The following is a 20,473-nucleotide window of genomic DNA, read 5'->3' on the forward strand; positions in this document are numbered from 1 at the left end:
GCCGTGATGAGTCACCGTCCCCTCTACCTATACTCTCACCCCAGGAGTAATTTCACATGAATGGAAACCCACCCAAGCCAATATTCAGGTAAAGAGAGGTCCTTGGGTTTTTGCACTTGTTGTTATCCTTTGTGTTTCATTTAGTTTTGTGTCTGAGCTGCTGAGAAAAAGCACTTGACAATAACGTTCTGAACAAACCATGAAGGTAAACAGTGGCACTATGAACTTGAGTGGCCTTTTGCAAAGACTAGCCTCGTTCCCACTGGCTAAACATCTAGGCAGTTCAGGAGCCAGGCTCAAAGGGAACGTGGGCATTCGGTAACTGAGGACAGAGAGGCTGGCTGCGGGTGGTGCCGGTCCCTCCCCGCCCATCTCCCAGGGATCTACAGGAGACTGTACGCTGGCAAAAAGCACAAGGAAGAGATCAAGGTCAGACCGCCTCTTGTACCACCATGCCTGGTGGACAAGATGCCGGAAGACAAGGCCAGGCTGGGTTCCCTAAGAAGGCGCCGTTTCCTAACGGGAACGCCAGAGTGACTGCCGTCAAACGTGCAGCAGGCATCGGCTGCCACTGCCCATCCGGCACCCAGCCTTCCCATGTCACCCCCAGTGCTGCCCATCTTCCTCTGGCAACAGTCACCCGGCCCATTCCCTCCTTGCTCTCCATCCCTACTCCCAAGACTGAGATGCCAAACTGGGATCAAGCCTGGCTATTCCTACATTCGTCTCTGCTCACCTCTAATATTTTTAACTTGGCTCTGGGTAATTGAATCAAAATCAATCTCCATCAGAGACCTCAGGAAATTGGGGTCAGACATCATGCCTTTGGCAGTTTTCCAGTTGAGCTCCTTATACCCTTTCATGATGAGGATGCACTCACACACCGTCTGCACCTGTTTGGGGGGCTTAGCAAAGGACCTGGTGAGAAACAAAGACATATGTGAATCAGACCCAGGATGCGGCCGGGACCTAGCCTAAATGAGAGTTCCAGAAAACGTGGCTCAACCGAGAGTCATCTCTTGGAGGTGACACTGCGTGGAAGCCAAGGAAGCCATATCCCGACACCAACTTGGGCTCCTCGGGTGAGCTTCTCCAAGTCAGGGACTGGTCTCCATCAGGCGCCAGATCAGGCTCCCGGAACCTGACGGCATCAGAATCGCGGGGGCGGGTGTCATTTAAAATGCAAACCCGGGCCACCCCAAGCATCTGAGTCAGTAGGTCAGGGTGGAGCCTGAGAAGCTGTGCTTCTAATTACACCTGGGGTGGCTCCTTAGACTCTACAGCGTAACCACTCTCATTACTGCCATCCATTTACTAGATGAAGAGACAGGGCTCAGCGTTTCACACAGCCTGCCTATGTTCACACAGCCCGTGGGGTCCGGGGTCCCCACATCCCGGGCTCCTTCCGGTCTATGTCACCCCTGTTGCCTTTGTCTTTGATGAGACCAGACCGCCACTCTGCTGATCCAACGCTCAGACGTCCAGCGCCCTCAACCCTCAGGGAACCGAGACCCAAAGAAGCAGGGGATGGCACAGCAGCACAAAGACCTGGGAAGGAACAGGTGGCACGTTCACTGGACCCAGGGGGACCGCTTGGCTGCCTGCTGCTGGGCAAAGTACCTACGACCCAGATGAGCTGTGCAGACACCAAAACCGTGAAGAGAGACAGAAGCGTAAGGAAAGTGATGGAGGGAAGGAAAAGAAAGAGAGAAGAGCAGAGATGACAGAGGCCCCAGAAGGGCAGAGGGCAGCCTGGGGGGAGGTGAGGCAGGAGCCCAGCCATTCCAGCAGGAGGCCAGGGTGACCCAGAGGCGAGAAGGAGGGCGGGAGGGAGCAAGAGAGCGAGAACAACGCGGCCAGCACAGCACTATGGAGACTTTCTATACTGGGCAAACGCCCCACCCATCCCAGCCCCAGGACCCCCACCCGCTCGCCTGCAGACGAGAGCAGAGAGAAGGAGCCACGCGGAGTAAGGACAAGCCAGGGCAATGACTCCGGCACAAAGACAGATGATTAAAGTAATGGTCCTGAGTCACCAGGGGAAGGTTCAATGAGGCCGCCACTAGGTCTTTCGAAAGCAGGCAACGCTGTCAGCTGTTTCTGAAAGGTTTCCTTCAGGGTTGATGAAGGCCAGGCCCAGGCCACTGATCTTTGAATAATCAGAAGAGGACAGAAGCAGCGAGAGGCTTTCAGATAGAAGACGGGAAGAGCCCCGGCCTCAGTGGAGGATCCTGAGACCTTGGGCAAGTTATAAACTATCCAGCGTTCTCAATTTTCCCATCTGCAAAATGGGGAAACAGAGCCAGACCTTCCCACTCGGAAACCCTGTGAGTCTATGAAAGCGAAGCCCTCTGCTGTCGGCTTACAAACGGGTCCCAGGAACCTCGTGTATACAGAACGCGTCGTCGTCGTAACACAGGATAACTGAGGTGTTAGTGATCCTGAGGTGGTCAGTCTGGGAAATAGAAACATTCCTGTTTCATTTGATTCTTTTCTCCTATCACAAAAGAAACAGGTGAGAGAAAGATGGTGATGATATGCCCGCTCCCCGGAGGGAAAGAATCCTCACACACCCGACTCCCCACCTTCCCTCACTCTAACTCAGACACTCTGTCTCTGTTTTGCCCTCAGGCCAAGCTCCTTCCAGTCTCAGAGACGGCCGCCTCTAGCCTCTATCCTACAGCCGGTGAACACATATTCTCTAGCCACGTCTCGGTTTGTATGTCACTTCCTGGGGAATACTTTCCCTGACTACCCCCCGCCCCGACCAGGGCAGGTTCCCCCGTTATCCATGGTCGTAGCAGCAAAGATCTCCCCGTCCTAACCTTCTCCTGGGTGATCTTACTGTCCACGTGGGATTCCTGCACAAACACCCGTGCCTCCCCGGGAGTGTCAGCTGAATGCAGTAAAGACCTTGCTCAGCCCCAGTGCCGGCACAGGGTCGGTGGGCGGGTGGTGGGCACCCAAAGACTACCGAACAAATGGAACGAAGAAAAGTGAAACCACAAGCCGGTAACAAAGGGAGCCTTTTATACTACAGAGGAACGTCCACTTCTAATCTTCATGACTCCTAATCTTCCTGGCTTAACATCTGATGATTTCTACAAAGGGGATTGAGCCTCGTAGAAAGAAAGTGCTATTTAAAGAATCAAAGGATTATGAAATTGTCAAGATGTAAGTGCTGGCTCACCACACTTGACATCCAAATGACCTAAAGAGAGCCAGATTATAGTCATCTGGAAAAAATAAATTTGGATAAAAATAAAATTGGATCCACTGGGTTCGCACTGAACCCCAGGAAAAATCCCCAAAAGATCAACTATTGAACCATAAAGAATTAAACTGTAAATGCACAGGAAGAAATCATGGGGACATTGTCTTACAATCTTTCATTTTTAAGGCCTTTTAAGGATGACACAAACTAAAACATTGCTAAAATCTGCCACATAAAAATCTTATGCACAGCAAACACAAACACACACACAAAACTCACAAGCAAAGTCAAATGGCCAATGAACCACAGGGGAAGGTATCTGCAACTCACATCGTGGATAAAAAGCTCACCTCCCTATTACATAAAAATCCACTGGAAACGGACAAGAAAAAAAGTAACAATAACAACAGTCCAACAGATAAGTGGGCAAAGTGTATAAACAGTTCACAGAAAACGAAATACACACAAGCCTAACGCACGTCTTTCACATATGAAAAAAGGCCAGCCTCACTCACAATAAGGGGGATGCACATTAAAACTACACAAATACAATTTTTCATCTACATAACAAGCAAAAATTCAAACGTGCCACGATGCTCTCTGTTGGTGAGGCTCTGGAAAAGCAGGCACTCCCATGGACTGTCAGTGGAGTGTAAATTGGTTCCACCCCAGGGAGAGCACTAAACAACAGCTGTAGACATCATAAACACACACACCCTTGGACTCGGCAATTCCGCTTCTGGAAAAGTATCCCTGCGGCGGACTTGCCCGGCTGCGCAATGAAGTGCAGTCGGCGCTATTCTTTGCCATGCGGTTTGTAAAGGCAAAAGGCTGGCAACAAGCTAAAGATTCGGAAACTGGGGCCAGTTAAATAGATGATAACACAGCCACCATACAAAGGAATGTGATGGACTCTTTTTAGATATTGGGCAAGTTCATCATATACTGACACGCAAAACATCTCCAAAATGCACTGTTCGGTGGAAAAGCCAAGATGTAGAAAAATGCATACGGTATGTGACCGTTTGCACACCAAAAAGAGAAGGAAGCAAATACACAGGTATCCCCTGTTCCACTAACCTTTAGAATCTACAGTCAGGAACTGAAGAGACACTTGTACGCCCGGTTGCCGTGACCACGTACAAAAACCCTCTGGATGACATGTGAGAACCAAAAGGCAATGGGTACCTGCTGTGTTGGGGGGCAGGTGGGGGGGAAAGGAGGGGGACTAAGCTGATGGGGCGGTCGGGAGGGGGCTTTCACATGATGTCACTGAGATGTTGGGACCATCCTAGCTAATGCTTACTTGACGCCCACTGTGAGGTCCAGAGAGCTCTTCATACAATAGTTCACAACAGCCCTGAGGCCATGGGGACAATTATTATCAGCCTCGTCTTACAGATGAGGACACTGCAGCACAGAGAGGTTAGGTGACTTACCTGAGGTCACACCCCCCCCCCCCCCCGTAAGAGGCAGAGCCATACACGAACACATTACCGACTCCCATAATTACATTTCCAGAAACTAGTCCCTTCAGGTCATAGGCCACTCGCGCTTTCTCAGAAATGACTCGAGCACCATCTCGCACCTGTCTCAGGCGAGATACGGGCATCCCCCGCCAGCTGCCGGGGACACATAGCAAGCTCTCCATTTGGTCCTGTAGGAGCCCCGTCTCCCCCTCGCCCTTGGGTCAAGCCGGGGACTCACAGCCCCTTCTCTCCAAACAAATCCCCTTCAAAACTCCTTCCCGGCTCTCTGCTCTCACGGTGTTTTTATGCCACTGACCTGGGAGTGGTGCCCAACATTTGCATAACCGACGTTGGCGGTTTCCCTTGAAAATGTGTATGCTGATGGTCTGTCCTACAACTCAGCTTCGTATGCGTTTCTGCTTTGTTCTGCACCCCCGTCCGAACTTCTGACACGTACGATCGCAATCTTAACACGTCCATCCTTACGCCTTCATTCAACCACGCTTTGCAAAGCCGAAATAATGACCTCTGCCAACAGCAGTATCCGCAGGTGGCCTCCCGAGAGCTGCTTAAGTCCCCTGCCCTGAATGAGCTGGACGTTCGGTTTCAAGTCCACATGTCTCACTAATAAACAAATGCCAAGGGCCCAGCCTTTGACAAGGAAGGAAGAGAGACGAGCACAGAGAACAAGCATCGTTCTGCCGGGAGCCTAAGACGGAGAGTCAACCACGGGCTTGGAAACAGGAGTGTCTCTCACAGGAGACCTGACTGTGGGGCCAGAAGACCCCAACCCTTTCTGAAAGCAAGGAGGTGATGGGGAGAGAGGAGAGAGCTGAGGGTCCCGGACCAGGGGGAGACGTGTGTGGGGCCAGGCGACATAAGCAGAGGGGCAGGCAGATGGGGGAGTGTTCCTTCCTGCCTTCAGTCTCGTGCCGAGTTGATGAGCGAGATCCATTCACGGTGCCCTAAGGAGCCCCACACAACGCGGGAGAAAGCTCACCCACCAGCCCCACACCAGGCCCCTTTCCCTGGAAGTCCCCTGGGGCTGCAGGGGGGACAGGCATCTTACAAATTGACTCGCCAAAGGTCTGGGAGCCACAATAAAGAGCCCCTCTCCCCCCCCCCCCTCACAAGCCCATTTGGCTAGAGCTGGATCAGAGCCTCCCCAGTCGACTCTCAGCTTGTGGCACATCTTTGTCAAGCTATTTTCAGCAGGGCTCCGGCCCCCTGCGTCAAGCGCCCCAGACAGACGTTCGTGTCGTGTTTCCCGAAAAAAGCATCAGCTGACAAACCCCACCTCCTCCCACACACCCCGCTCTGGAACTCAGTCCCCTCCTGTGAGTCAGCCTGGGTCCAAAGTCAACAGGCTCCGCTACCTCCCGGCTGGGGGACCTGGGGCGAGCCATCTTACCGTCCTGCGCCCCACTTTCCTCTTCTGCAAACGAGGATAAGAACGGCACTAACGGTACCCACCACGGAAAGTGCTTAGCACAGTGGCCGGCGCGCGACGGGGCTCCACAAATGCCTGACCGCCATGATTACTGTAGTTGCTGTCAGGACTGATACGGGCGGCCAAGCACACTTGGAAACCGCCACCAGTTACCTAATCTCAGTCACATCGGATTTGTCCAGCTTCTGCAGTTCCAGCTTGGCAGCCTCCAACACGGGCATGACCTCGGCGAGGGCTGTCTCCGCCTCAGCCTTCTCCACCGCAATGATCTTGTTTTGTTCTTCTATCTCCATGGCTTTTTCCTCTGCAAGCTTCTTCTTCTCCTCAGCTACAGGAGGAAGGGGAGGTTAGTGAAACTACTGGGCACGGAGGTGGGGGACCTTACCACTGACACAAAGCAGCCCGCAGCCCTCCAAGGTTGGTGCTGGGCTGTCAGGGGATCTAACGAGCTTTGTCCAAGATGGCGGCCTCGGGTGTTCCTGCTAGAACAGAAACCTTACCGGGCACGGGGTCTCCAACAGCAGGACAGCTGCTCTGACTGGCCCACCCATGTCCCACCACTCCATCCCACAGGACAGTCCCCCAACCCTGTGTGGCCAGTGTTAGCCAAGGACACTAGGGCCACCCTCCCTCTTTCCGGCTCACTGAGATCTCCCTGCTTCTCGTCACCTTTTCTTATATTTATTCAGGCCCAGCTCAGAACCACCCCTCCTAAGGTGCCCTGCCCCCTCTGTCACCCTAGCCCTCATCTGTTTATTTGCCTCATGACATTGATCAAAATCTGGAAGTTGATCTAATTATTGGCTCATTGATTGTCTGGTTCCACTCACTAGAATGTGAGCATCTCCCCAAGGTCTGTAACCCTAATGTTTAGAACAGGCTTTGGTTCATAGTAGGTGTGCTGGGTTGAAGAGTGTCTCCCCACTGTCCACGTCCACCTGGGAACCTCAAAATGTGACCTTATTGGGAAAGAGGGTCTTTGTAGATCCTAGTTCACATGAGGTTATACTGGGTTAGGGTGGTCCCTAAATCCAATGGCTTGTATCCTTAGAGGAAGACCATGGGAAGACTCAGAAACACAGAGGGAAGGAGATAACGTGCCAGTGGTGGTAGACACGGAGATAAACCTAAAAGCCAAGGACTGGCAGCAAACCACCGGAAGCTAGTAGAAGCAAGGAGGAAGGAGGCTGGTCCTGCCGATCTCCAAATCTGGCCTCCAAAACCGTAAGAGAGTCAAGTGTTGTTGGAAGCCCCCCTCCCCCCCCCCCCAGGTGTGGCCATTCGTTAGGGCAGCTCTAGGAAACAAATACACTGTCACCTGTCTGACAGCACCCAGCTGGGACCGGAGCACAAGGACCTGAGCATCACAGCCATGCTCGTCACCACCTTGGTGTGTCGCAATCCTGTGTGCCCTGGGGCCCTGCGAAAATTTATGCTGACTTTGCTTCACCAGATGGCCCTAGGGAGCCGATACGGTGGGTGTTCAATGATGCCCTAATATTTTCCAATGAGGCGTTCTCTCGGGATTCGTCTTCACGGTCAAGAAGCAAGCGTGGGCCGAGTGTCTACAGAGCACAAAGCGCGTATGGGCCCTGACGCTGTGAAGGATCCCGGCCCCGAGAGAGAGTTTCTTGCTGGAGCAGCAGGAAGACAAGTGCGTGGGAAGAAGGGAGCAAGGTCACAACTGTGACACCGTCAGAACCGAAAAGCAGAGCGGGAACCATCACAACAGTCAGGGGGCCAAGAAGAGGGGTCGACAGGGGAAGGGTCTCAGGGGAGATGGGACGGGGCTGGGCCGCGTGGGAAGGGGCTGGAATAACCGCAGGCGAGCTCGGTGTGGCAGGCAACCAGCGGGAACGGCCTGCGAGGTCCACATGCGGGAATGCGCATCGTGCTCAGGAGAAAAACAGCGGCCTTCCAAGTGGCTTCTCAGGAATGTCCCCCAGTGGAGCCCCGCCCCATCTGGGGGGGTCCCTGCCCCCAGAGCTGGCCGCACACTCACCTATGGCCGTGTTGGTGGCAATCTCCTCCAACAGGGCCTCGCAGGCGGCCGACTTCTCCGCCAGTACGACCTTCTGCTCAGCCAGCTTCTGGTTCAGCTCATCCAGCTGGATGGTGGCCTCCTTCAGCTTGTCCAGCCCCCCCTCCAGACGCTTGCACTGGGCTGAGGAAAGAGGGACCCGTACCCATCACCAAGGTGAGCACCATTGCCAGTACGCCCGGGGAAGCGTGCCAGCGGCCTCACTGTGATTCGTCCAACTTGGGCTCAACCGAGAAAAAAAAAAAAAATCTCCAGGAGATGCCAACATCACCTCCACTGCCATGCTGAGACAGCATCGGCCAAAACGAATGTATTCCTGAAAACAGCGCTTCATCTGGCCAACAGCTAGAGCCGCAGCATTTTCAAGAGCACTTTGCAACAGAGCACGTTGCTGCCATCAGACCGTATCTCTAAGCAGGGAAAATGTAGAGCTACAAAACGCATGACCCAACACGGATGAGTAAAAGTAAGAGCGTGACAGCCCCCTGCCCACCCAGAAGAATCACTCGGAGATGAAAGATCCGGAGCATGCTACACTTCACCTCAATCCTGATTATTCCCCGTCTTGCTAAGAAACGCCTGCTTAAAGAAAAGGTCATCAGTTGGATCCTTACATGTTCACCGCCCCGTTCCCAAGTCTCACCTATGTTACACTGAGTTTTCTCGTCCAGTAACTTTGAATACGTGTTAATAAAATCAAGGTAATTTTTGGGAGTTACATAGTTGCTACGCCTCAGTTTCTGTAGAAATCGTTTGCTGAATTCACCCACAGACTCGTGGACCAAGACAACATGCTCTACCACACCATCTATGTTTTCCACTGGGATCATCGGATTAGTCCCTGAAGAGAAAGGAACAGAAAAAAATGCCTCTTACACACGGAAAAGAGGAGTTTCCCGCAGCTCAACATAGAATTCCCTGACTCAGCAATTCCGCTCTGAGGCATGTGCCCAGAAAGACCTGAAAAATGGACCCAAGGAGATTCATGTAGGCCAATGTTCACAGCCACACTATTCACAACAGCCAAACGTGGAAGCGACCCACATGTCCATCAACAGACAAATGGATAAACAGAATATGGTCCATCCACACGACGGAAGATTACCCAGTCGTAAAAAGAAAGGAAATCCCGACACACAATACAACGTGGATGAGCCTCAAACACATGCTGAGTACAAGAAGCCAGACACAAAAGGACAAATGTTCTGTGATTCGACTTCATACGAAGTGTCAAGAACAGCCAGATTCAGAGACAGAAAGTAGAACGGGGGTTACCAGGGGCTGGGGGAACAGGAAGTTCGTGTTTTATGGGGACAGTTTCAGTTTTACAAGATGAAAAGAGATCTGGAGATGGATGATGACGGCTGCACAACAGTGTGAGTGTTCTTCAGGCCACTGACTCTACTCCTAAAAATGGTTAAAATGGCGGGGCACCTGGGTGGCTCAGTCGGTTAAGTGTCCGATTTCGGCTCAGGTCATGATCTCATAGTTCGTGAGCTCAAGCCCCACGTCGGGCTCTGTGCTGACAGCTCAGAGCCTGGAGCCTGCTTCAGATTCTGTGTCTCCCTCTCTTTCTGCCTGATCCCTGCTCACACTCTATCTCTCCCTCTCTCTGAAATAAATAAACATTAAAATCTTTCTTAAAAAAAATGGTTAAAATGGCAAATTTTATGTTATAGATGTTTTACTGAAAAAAATGAGATAAAAATACATTTTTAAATGTTTTTTTTAAGTTCATTTATTTATTTTGAGGGATGGCAGAGGGGAGGGACACAGAGAGAGAGAGAGAGAGAGAGAGAGAGAGAGAAAATCCCAAGCAGACTCTACACTGTCAGCGCGGAGCCCGACTCGGGGCTCGATCTCCCGAACTGTGAGATCACGACCTGAGCCGAAATCAAGAGTCAGATGCTAAACTGACTGAGCCACCCTAGTGCCCTGATATAAAAATGTTTAATAGAAAAGGAAAGCGAAAGAGGAGCTATCACTTGGTTGGTGGCTTTTCTGGACCACAGGACCAATCTGTGCTGTGGCAGTTTCTCTTTCCCTGTGGGTAGGGAGCTCTGTCCCTTGGATGGCTATGACACTGTCCGGGGAGGGGCTTGGAATTTCAGGAAGGAAATGCATCCAGTGTCTCTGGCTCTATCCCTTGCGCCCAGCACAGAGTGGCCACAAGGAGGGTCTTCCTTTAAGTCTGTTGAAACAGTCAATCCTCTCTTCCGGTGCAGATCTTGGTTTATCTTGGTTTATCTTGGTTTATCTAACAGATGGCGAAACACACTCCCCTCAAAGCAGAATGTGTCTTCAATTAAGATGGAGGAAGACAAGATTGACCCAAAGTAACCATTCAGCCAGATGCAGCAGATGTGATCTTAAATCATACCGGGGCGGGGGGGGGGGGGGCAGCAAACCACAGCCCACAGGCCTATTTCCAGCATGCGTGAAAAACTGCCTCACCCATATCCATACTTTGGGGCACAGTTATCCCAACGCCGGGGAATCTATTCCAAGAAAAAAATTCTCAGCAAATTCCACGCGGTGTTATGACGCGGAAGCACTGAAGGCTGAGAGCACAACTAAGCGCTAACACAGAGAGGTGGCTAGCACATCTTTGGAAGCTAAGACGCGTGGATATGGGGGTTGGCAAACCACGCGGGACAAAGCCGGCCCACCACCTGTTTTTGTAAACAAAGTTTTATTGGAACACAGCTACACCCGTTCACTTACATAGTGTCGAAGACTGCTTTCGTGATACGACGGCAGAGCTGAGTAGCTGCAATAGAGACTGTATGACCCACAAAGCTGAAAATATTTACCATGTGGTCCTTTCCAGAAAAAGCTTGCTGATCCCTGAGCCACATCAGCAGGACAGAGCCATTCTCTTAGCCCCTTTACCCATGAAAGTACATCTTGATTAAAAACATGAGCTCTCCCTGCATAAAGGGACAAGTTACTTATTTACTGAATACGTATTTATAAGGTGGAAGCTATTTACGGGGTCAAATCCGCTCAAGTTAGGTCCAGATAAAAAGATTTTTCCCTGAAGACGAACTGACTTGCTTTCTTATGTTGAAGATTAAAATTAATAATCAAGGGCTTAGGTGCTTGAAACTATACAGCAAATTCAGCATGGATTGATAATCAGTCCTCTAAAAGGTCCTTCAGGTATCTTTTGGGTCAGGAAACGGTATACTTTTTCTGTAAAGAGCTGAACAGTAAATATTCAGGCTTCAGGGGCCGTATGGTCTCTCCTGTAATTATTCAACCTTGCAGTTGCGGCCTAAAAACAGCCATAGACACCATGGTCATTGACCAATGAGTCAGTGTCCCAATCACACTTTATCTACCAAAACGAGCCACCGACCACATTTGGCCCAAAGGCCATGGTGTACCAACGCCTGCTTTGGATGATACCTGATCAATTGTCCCCTAAGTTATCCTTGTAAGTCCCCTGCAATCTCTTTAGATTAAAACACAATATAAACCAAAAACACACTGACAAACTTAAAAACCATTCATGGCCAGGGGGGTTAACGATGAAGGGAGCTACCGGACCAAAATTCAAAGTCAGAAAAGCATTACGTTATTTTGTTACATCATTAACGGGGCCCCACAGCAGCTGTCACGTACCTAGAAATGACTTTGCGACTGCATGCAGGGCTTGAGGGGGCCAGGGCATGAACCAGTCGATACCGGTGTTATTTACAAGACCTTGAAAAGAAGAGACGAAAAGAGATGGTCAGCCTGCAACCTTGAGGTGATCACGGACGCTGACACGGTCTTCAGCACCCGGCACGCCGGAGAAGGAGCTGGACGCACCCGAGAATAATTCACCCAAAGCAGAGTTTCTCAACCGCAGCACGGCTGACATTGGGGCTGGACGACCCTCTATCGCGGGGCTGTCTGTGCAGCATAGAAAGTTGGGCAAAACCCTGGCCTCTGTCAACTAGATGTCAGTAGTACACTCCCCCGCCCACCCGATGTGACAACCAAAACTGTCTCCAGGCATTGACAAATGGCCCCAGGATGGGGCCGGAAATCACCCCCCAACTCAGAACCTCTGCTCTAGAGGTCCAGGTATTGCACCTTCCACGAGGCTGGCAGAACGGTTCAAACGGAAGAGAGCAGGGAGCTCGCTTCGGGCCGTGCATCTGGGCCTGTGAGCATCTCCTCGTTGTTGGAGGACACTGTCCACCGTGGGCAGCACAAGAGCCCGCCGGCGATCGTGAGGGGCAGAGCGGGTCTCACCCTACGCTGCAGGGCCCGAATTTCCGCCCAGTGACCATCTCCTGTTTCACTTTGCTGGGAACGCCCTGCCGAAGGGGAAAAACCGATTTGCAGGCTCAACTCAGGGGCACCTGGGAAATTTCTGCACCGCGTCCTCAGGGTGTCCCCCACCGGCGACATGCCCAGGACAATGTGCAGGTTATTTGCGCTCTTGTTCACAAAGTACTGCCACACGGATTCCTTGGCTGGGCTCGTCCCTTGCTTCAGAGCTTCTTGTCCAATCTGACTGAGGATAGACTCCTTTTCCTCTTCTGGGAAAAGCGCGGGTACGATCCCTAGAGAACAAAGACACAATGAGTTTTTCAGCCTCGGAGGGGCGGGGAAGGGGTGGTATCATCCCTCTAGGCACTTAAATGAAAGGAGCACAGCATCCCTGGAAGAGTCGTAGATGCCAAGCTCAAGGAGCAGGGCTTGTGTCCTGATTCTGAGGCCCAAGACTCACATCCCGTGTATAAACCCCTCTGAGCCTCAGTCTCCTCATTGAAGTGGAAGGAACAAACGTCTCCTCCTTACCTGGGAGGGTTATCATGAGCGTACTCAACCAGGGACAACTGTGCCCCCAAGAGACATCTGGCAATGTCTGGAGACGTCTTTGGTCGCCCCGGCTTATGTGTGTGTGGGGCTGGGGTGCTGATGGCATCTAGTAGGTACAAGCCAGGGACACAGCCAACCAGCCTGTAATGCCCAGGACAGCCCCACAACTAAAAACTACCCTGCCCCTGATGTCATTAGGGCCCAGGATGAAAAACTCTGCTGCAAAGTGTAAGGGCTTCGGAAAATAAGTAGCCTTGCCCATTTGGGGTGCTATTAAATGAGACCCACAGGAGCCCTCTCGGTCTTCACAGAAAATACACCCCAGCCCTGCAGTGGGGTTTACAGATACAGCAAAGGACAAGGCTGGCGCTTATACCCATTCTCACGAGTCTGCCACCCATGTGTGGAAAGTCTGATGCCGACCCAAGGAAGCATGTGCTAAATGCCATGTGAGTAGCGGGGACTGTAGGTGCCCCAGGTATTCAGGAGGTACGAAGCTGCCACCAGTGAAGGAGGCTTCTTAGGGGAGGGAGACCCTGCGCGGCCCTGGAGCTAGAATTTGGAGGAAGTTTGGCACCCGACACTTTAGACTGGAAAGTGGAGTCCCTCTGTCCCCGCCCGTCCCCACTTCCTGGCCAAAGGTCTCTCTTTTCCTTGGGAGAATCACTTCACAATCATTCTACGCCTGCGAGCGGTTTGGGTGACCTGCCCAATCAGAGCCCTGTGTCAACCGGCCAAAGTGATTGGCTCAGGGATGGGGCACGTGATCTGAGCCAGCCAATGACAGCCCTGCCGAGCCCTTGGACCACAAACATCTGGGAAAGAATCTCATTGGCCCGGGCTAAGCCAAGGAGGATGTGAGCCTCAGGCATCTGGTGCTGTTTGTTTAATTACTTTGGGAAAATCCAAAAATGCAAATAAAAGAGAAAAACGGTAAAGCCAAGACAGGGGTGGGTGGTGGGTGGGGGAGACCCATTCGGAATGCTCTCTCTTGAGCACTTGAATCCAAATGTGCCCCGGACTTTTTCAGTTTTGTGAATCAATACTGACTTCATCTCCCTCTAATTTCACATAAGCCAACTGGAGTTGAGTTTCCATCACTTGCAACCATGGAGGCTGATAAAGAAAGGGAGAAAGAGAGTGCAGCAGGCGGGAAGAAGGGCCTGAGCAAGATGCAGAGGCAAGATGGAAAATAAGGAGGGAGAGGAACTCAGCCGGCGGAAACAGAAGTCAGTCCGCGGAGACCCCGAGCTGGTGACGTGCACAGAAGGTGGTGCGTTAGGAAGCAGGAAGATCGATACAGAGATACGTGTGAAGAGTCACAGTCGGACACGATGAGGGTCTGGCTCTGGTGGCCGGTAAAGGGAGCGCAAGGTAAGGGACGGGCTCCAGGGACAAAAAACAAAGCAGGACAAAATGTGGGAGGGGTCAGGCGTCTGATGCACTCCAGGGTTTCGGCCTGACGGGGATTCTGGACTAACTAAATCAATGGGGAGATGCAGAGACAGCCCTCCCGGGGCAGGAAAGCAGCCAGACTCTGGCAAGTCGGACTTTTTCCAACTGTATCGATACCATTTCGAATCAGTATCCTACATTTTTATGAACTATCTGTTGGGTTCCCATATGGAAGAAAGATGACGTGGCAGGCCTGGGGCTGCTCTCCTCACTAAGGCTTGCTTACAGGGTTGGCCCCTGGCCCGTGTCTGGGAACACGGACTGTGGGAGGGTTCCCACTACCATTCAGGGATCAGAGTAGCTCATCAGGCCTGAACTGTCTGTGCAAACAGTGTGGCTCATGCTGACCACCTGCTTTCCCCCTGGAAGTCTAGAATTTTCAGTAGGTGCCAGGCAGCAGGTGCCTACGTGTCCAGCCCCCAGTAAACACCCTCGGCGCTGAGTCCCGAACGGCTTCCCTGGGAGATGACACTTCATGTGTGTCGTCACAATCAGATGCTGGAGGCGTTAAACGTATCCTATGTGACCGCCCTGGGAGAGGGCTCTGGAAGCCTTGCCTGACTCCCCAGACTTCGTCCCATGCGCCTCTCCCCCTCTGCTGATGCTGCTTTGTGTCCTCCGGCTGTGATTAAGTCACAGCTACGTATACTGCGAGAGATAAAGAGGAATTCGCCTCCGGTTTGCCTCCTACAACCTCAGCCTCCGGCTCACTCCTCTTCTCCCTGAACTCAGCCCCGGGCTCCCCTGATTTCTCACACTCTCCCCGCAGATGGTGTCATCCATTTCCAAAGCTTTAGGAGCCACATCTGAGAGCCAGACCCCTACATCCAACTGCCGATCTGCTACAGATCGAATGGTGCTCCTCCACACAAGATACGTTGAAGCCCCCGGGACCTCAGAATGTGACCTTACTTGGAAACAGGGTCTTTATAGAAGTCATGAAGTTAAAATGAGGTCATTAAAATGCAAACTGGCACAGCCATTCTGGAAAAGGGTACGGAGGTTCCTCAAAAAATTAAAAATAGAATTATCCCATGACCCAGCAATTACACTACTAGGTATTTGCCCAAAAGCTACAAAAAAAATGCTGATTCAAAGGGGCAGATGCGCCCCAATATTTATAGCAGTGCTATCAACAATAGCCAAATTATAGAAAGAGCCCAAATGTCCATCGACCGATGAACGGATAGTATATACAATGGAATGTTACTCAGCGATCAGAAAGAATGAAATCTTGCCATTTGTAACAACGTGGATGGAACTAGAGGGTATTATGTTCAGTGAAATAAGTCAACCAGAGAAGGACAAATATCATATGATTTTACTCCTATGTGGAATTTGAGAAGCAAAACAGACGAACATAGCGGAAGGGAAGGAAAAGTAAGATAAAAACAGGGAGACAAACCATAAAAGACTCTTAAATAGAGACCAAACAGAGTGGCTGGAAAGGAGGTGGGGGGGTGGATGGGTGAAATGGGTGATGGGCACTGAGGAGGGCACCTGCTGGGATGAGCACTGGGTGTTGTACGGAAGTGATGAATCAGTGGGTTCTACTCCTGAAACCAAGACTCCACTGTATGTTAACTAACCTGATAATAAAATAAAAATAAAATAAAACAAAACAAGGTCCATAAGGTAGGTCTTAACCCAGTACAACTGGTGTCCTTATAAAAAGGGGAAGTTTGGATCAGAGACAGACACACGCACGCACGGAGAACACCATGTGAGTGGGAAAGCGGAGCCGGGGAGACGCGCCCACGAGCCCGGGAATTAGCGGCAAACCAGCAGAAGCCGGAGACGGGCCTGGAACAGATTCTCCCTCAGAGCCCCAGAAGGAACCACCCCAGCAGGTGCCCTGAGGGAGGACCTCCACACTGTGAGACACTAAATGTTTGTGATTTTGGATTTTTTTTAAGTTTACTTATTTACTTATTTTGAGAGAGAGAGCAAGTAGGGGAGAGGGAGGGAGAGAGGGAGGGAGAGAGAATCCCAAGCAGGCTCTGAACTTCCCAGCGCAGAGCCCGGTTTGTGGGGCTCGAACCCACGAACTAGGAGATCATGATCTGAGCCAAAATCAAGAGTCGGATGCTTAACCAACGGAGCCACCCAGGTGCCCCCAATTTTTTTAAGTCATCTCTACACCCAACGTGGGACTCAGCCCTCAATGTGGGGGCTCAAGTGACCCTGAGATCAAGAGTCACCCACTCTTCTGAGCTAGCCAGGCGCCCCAAATGTTTGTGGTTTCCAACCACCCATTTTGTGGTACTTTGTTACCAAGGCTCTAGCAGACTCTCTCTAGCAAACTCTATCCGACATCCAGTTTGGGTTTTTTGTAAGTGTAGCCATCTCCACGCACCCCTAGCGGCCGGTCCTCCCCCTCCTAGCAATGGAACCACTCACCACAGGCTCCAGCCTGAAAGGGGGAGCCACCCTGGGTGCACTCGCCCTCACTCGCCCTCATCCGATCCGTACCTCGTGAATCCTCCCGCTTCCCTCCATTCCCACAGCACCGCCATCCCCACCCCCCGGCCCCGTCCAGACCCAGGTCATCTGTCGCCTGCACACCCCAGCGGCAGCTCCAAACCAGCCACCCTCTCCCGCTCTCACCTTCCTGTTGTCTAGACCCTCAGGGCAGCCAGAGGGACCTTTGGGAACAAGCCTAGACCTCATCATTGCCCAAGGACGACCTCTGATCTCTGAGGGCCCCACCAGGCCCGCGCCGAGCGGCCCCTCCTCCTGGCCGGGTATCCGGCCAGCACAGCCCACGTACCTGACGTCAGCATGTTGTTGATGAGCTCCAGGAAGCCCTCCTCGGCCACGTGGGCGTCCGTGAACAGGAAGATCATCCTTTTGTTCTCGGTCCCAAGTTTGAGATAAAGGTTCTTCAGATCTTCCCGGAAATTGTTCTCCGAGTAGCCTCGGCTCAGGAGGATCTCAAACACCTGCCGACACGGAGCACAGCATCCGTGAGATGACAGGCCCGCGTGAGGGTCACAGGCCAAAGGCAGGGGGAGAGGCTCAGGCCGTGCAGCCATCTGCGGGGGACGAGTGACAGCAGAGCCAGACGCCCCGGGTCATTTTCACAAACACTGCTGAGTGAGAAACGCGGGACGAAGAAAACTCTGACAGTCCTTTGTGCAAACGAGCGCGCACACGTGTAGTGCGTGACAGAGTGTGCAGGGAACACAGGTCTGTGCAGAGGGGACCACGTGAGTATGGCAGAGGAAAAGGACACCTTCATTCGCTAAATGAGTCATTGGAGGGGCACCTGGGTGGCTCTGTCGGTTAAGCATCCGACTTCAGTTCGGGTCATGATCTCATGGTTCGTGAGTTCGAGCCTGGCATCGGGCTCTGTGCTGACAGCTTGGAGCCTGTTTGGGATTCTCTCTCTCCCTGTGTGCCCCTCCCCAGCTCGTGCTTGTACTTTCTCTCTCTCTCTCTCTCTCAAAATAAATTTTAAAAATGTTAAAAAAAAACACACGAGTCATTGGAGTCACAGAGCGGGGAGAAAGGAAAACAGAACCCACACAAGCACAACCATCACGTGTGGATACAGGCCCGGCTGCGAGTTCATCGAAAATTAGATTGTGGGAAGATGTGTAGAGAAACTAAGTAGGAAGCCAGTTTCGATCCCTAAAATTTTAAAATCCTATTACATGTTTTCGAAATGGACACAAATGTAAATGAGGACACACCTTCTCCGTTCGTTTCCATCGGCTCAGAGGCCGGGAAGTTGAACTGCAAACAGCCAACTGTCGGTTCTGAAAGAGCTCAGGGGATTTACAGCGACTAGAACATCCCTCATGCGCTGCCACCCCTCAGCCCTGATATACGCACGCACATGGGGTCACGTGCACGCTCTGCCCACTCACGCGGGCCTGCAAAGGCACATTCACGCAGGGCACTGGGTGCACACACACACACACACGGCAACATGGATGACTTTCAGCCAAACACGTGTGGTCTCCGGTTCCGTCTGATACGTGCAGACCCCAGTGATCCTCCCTGAGTTAGCTTCCCCCTTGCCCTCAACAGTTCCTTTATTTTTTTAAGTTTATTTATTGTGAGAGAGAGAGAGAGAGAGAGAGTGGGAAAGGGACAAAGAGAGAAGGAGACAGAGAATCCAAAGCAGGCTCCGTGCTGTCAGTGCAGAGCCTGACGAGAGGCTCGAACTCACGAACCATGAGATCATGACCTGAGCCGAAATCAAGAGTCAGAGGTCAACAAATGAGCCACCCAGGCGCCCCACCCTCAACAGTTCCTAACACCACTTGGGCATGAACAGCTCGCTATGACCCCACTCCCCACCTCCCCCCCCCCCCAATTCCAAGGGCACAGTAACAGCCCAGCACACGTTCACCCTTCTCCTCTGTCCCTCAGACATCCTCTCTGCCGTTCCTCGAGGCCAGGCCAGGCCAGGATGCACGACACTACCTCAGAGGACAGTACATCAGATTTACCAGGACCGATCAACGGAAGAAATCAACTTGTCTAGGAAAATGTACAAAAACTATAAAAACGGTTACATCTGGATCACATATTTTATCAGATCTGGAAGGTAAATCAACCAAATTTATTTTTTTTTTAGAAATACTTTAAACAAAAGTATATACTGCAAGCTAGATCCATTGAACTAATCATGACTGCTCTTCTGTACAAAGAGTTCTCACAGAGGCGCGTGGGTGGCTCAGTAGGTTAAGCATCTGACCCTTAGATTCAGCTCAGGTTCATGAGTTTGAGCCCTGCACCAGGCTCTCTGCTGTCAGCACAGAGCCCGCTTAGGATCCTCTGTCCCCCTCTCTCTCTGCCCCTGCCCAGCTTATTCTCTCTCTGTCTCTCCCCCTTGCCCCTCCCTGACTCACAGACTCTCTAAAACACACACACACACACACACACACACAGTCATGCATGGATCTTGGCAATGACTTTCTGGATAGGACACCTCAAGTGCAAGCCACGAAATCAAAAATAAACAAGTGAATCGTGGAGATGACTCTTGTTCCAAATTAAGCCCCACTGCATGCTGCACGTCTCCGCTTTGAGAGGCTCCTGTAAGGGCACTGCCAGTGGGTATGGCAGGAGCTCAAGGTAAGTTTCTAAGAATGGTGTGGAGACACAGAAACCCCCACGCAGTGCCGGTGGGACCGTACGATGGTGCAGTTGCTTTGGGAAACAATCTGGCAGTTTCCCAAATGATCAAACACAGAACTGCCACACGACCCAGCAATTCCACACCTAGGTGGACATGTAGACACAGAAACTTGTACGTGAATGTTCACAGCAGCACCGTTCACAGCGGCCAAAAGGTGGAAACCAGGCACCTGTCCATTAACGGGTGAATGGATAAACAGGGTGTGGTCAATCTATACAACAGAACACGATTTGGCCATAAAAAGGAACCGGGCAGTGTTATGCGGCTGAAGCTTGAAAACAGGCGGTTAAGTGTAAGAAGCTGTCACAAAAGACCACGTGCTCTATGATTCTATTTATATGAGAGTCCAGGATAGGGATGTCTATAGAGACCGGAAGTACGTTAGTGATTTTTTTTTTAAGGGCTGAATGAGGGGCAGAAATATAGAGGGGTAATAGCTAAGGGGCAGAGGATGTCTTCTGAGGGTGACGAAAATGTCCTCAAATAGACTGTGTTGATGGTTGTACGTATCTGTGACTACCAAAAAGCACCGAATTGTACATGGGTGAATTGTACAGTCTATGAATTATATCTCGATAAAGCTGTTGTTTGGGGATTTGTTTTTTGAAAGAGATTCTAAGAATGGCCCAGAACCGTGTGGGCTGGTTGTGCTGACACAGCAGCCAGCAACTTGCTGACCTGAATGCTGGGTCTGTGGAGGTTTGGGCCGATCCCTCCTCCGTAGGAGTGCACACCACAAACCACAAAATTGGCTCAAGTTTGACTTTCAAATTCGATTTGACATAGTGTCCATTCTAAAAACAATACAAGGGGCCCCTGGGTGGCTCAGCTGGTTAAGCATCTGACTTCGGCTCAGGTCATGATCTCACGGTTG

The 20,473-nt window shown here is 51.5% G+C and overlaps 1 protein-coding gene across 5 annotated transcripts in view; it reads right to left on the reverse strand.

Moving 5' to 3' along the window:
• The window catches only part of DNAH10 (dynein axonemal heavy chain 10), a 141,517-nt gene that overhangs the window by 19,639 nt on the left and 101,405 nt on the right, over positions 1-20,473 (reverse strand). For all 5 annotated transcript variants that reach the window (XR_008291630.1, XM_027044238.2, XM_053205976.1 and 2 more), the window contains 7 exons: positions 17,218-17,389; positions 12,530-12,733; positions 11,802-11,882; positions 8,818-9,015; positions 8,136-8,297; positions 6,287-6,461; positions 737-918 (listed from right to left, as the gene is read on the reverse strand). Coding sequence is in view for 4 of the 5 variants with exons in the window: in XM_027044238.2 (XP_026900039.2) it covers positions 737-918; positions 6,287-6,461; positions 8,136-8,297; positions 8,818-9,015; positions 11,802-11,882; positions 12,530-12,733; positions 17,218-17,389 (1,174 nt within the window). In the remaining variant the exon portion in view is untranslated. The remainder of the gene's footprint in view (positions 1-736; positions 919-6,286; positions 6,462-8,135; positions 8,298-8,817; positions 9,016-11,801; positions 11,883-12,529; positions 12,734-17,217; positions 17,390-20,473) is intronic.

This window comes from Acinonyx jubatus, chromosome D3 (assembly GCF_027475565.1).
Source record: "Acinonyx jubatus isolate Ajub_Pintada_27869175 chromosome D3, VMU_Ajub_asm_v1.0, whole genome shotgun sequence".
Lineage (NCBI taxonomy): Eukaryota > Metazoa > Chordata > Mammalia > Carnivora > Felidae > Acinonyx > Acinonyx jubatus.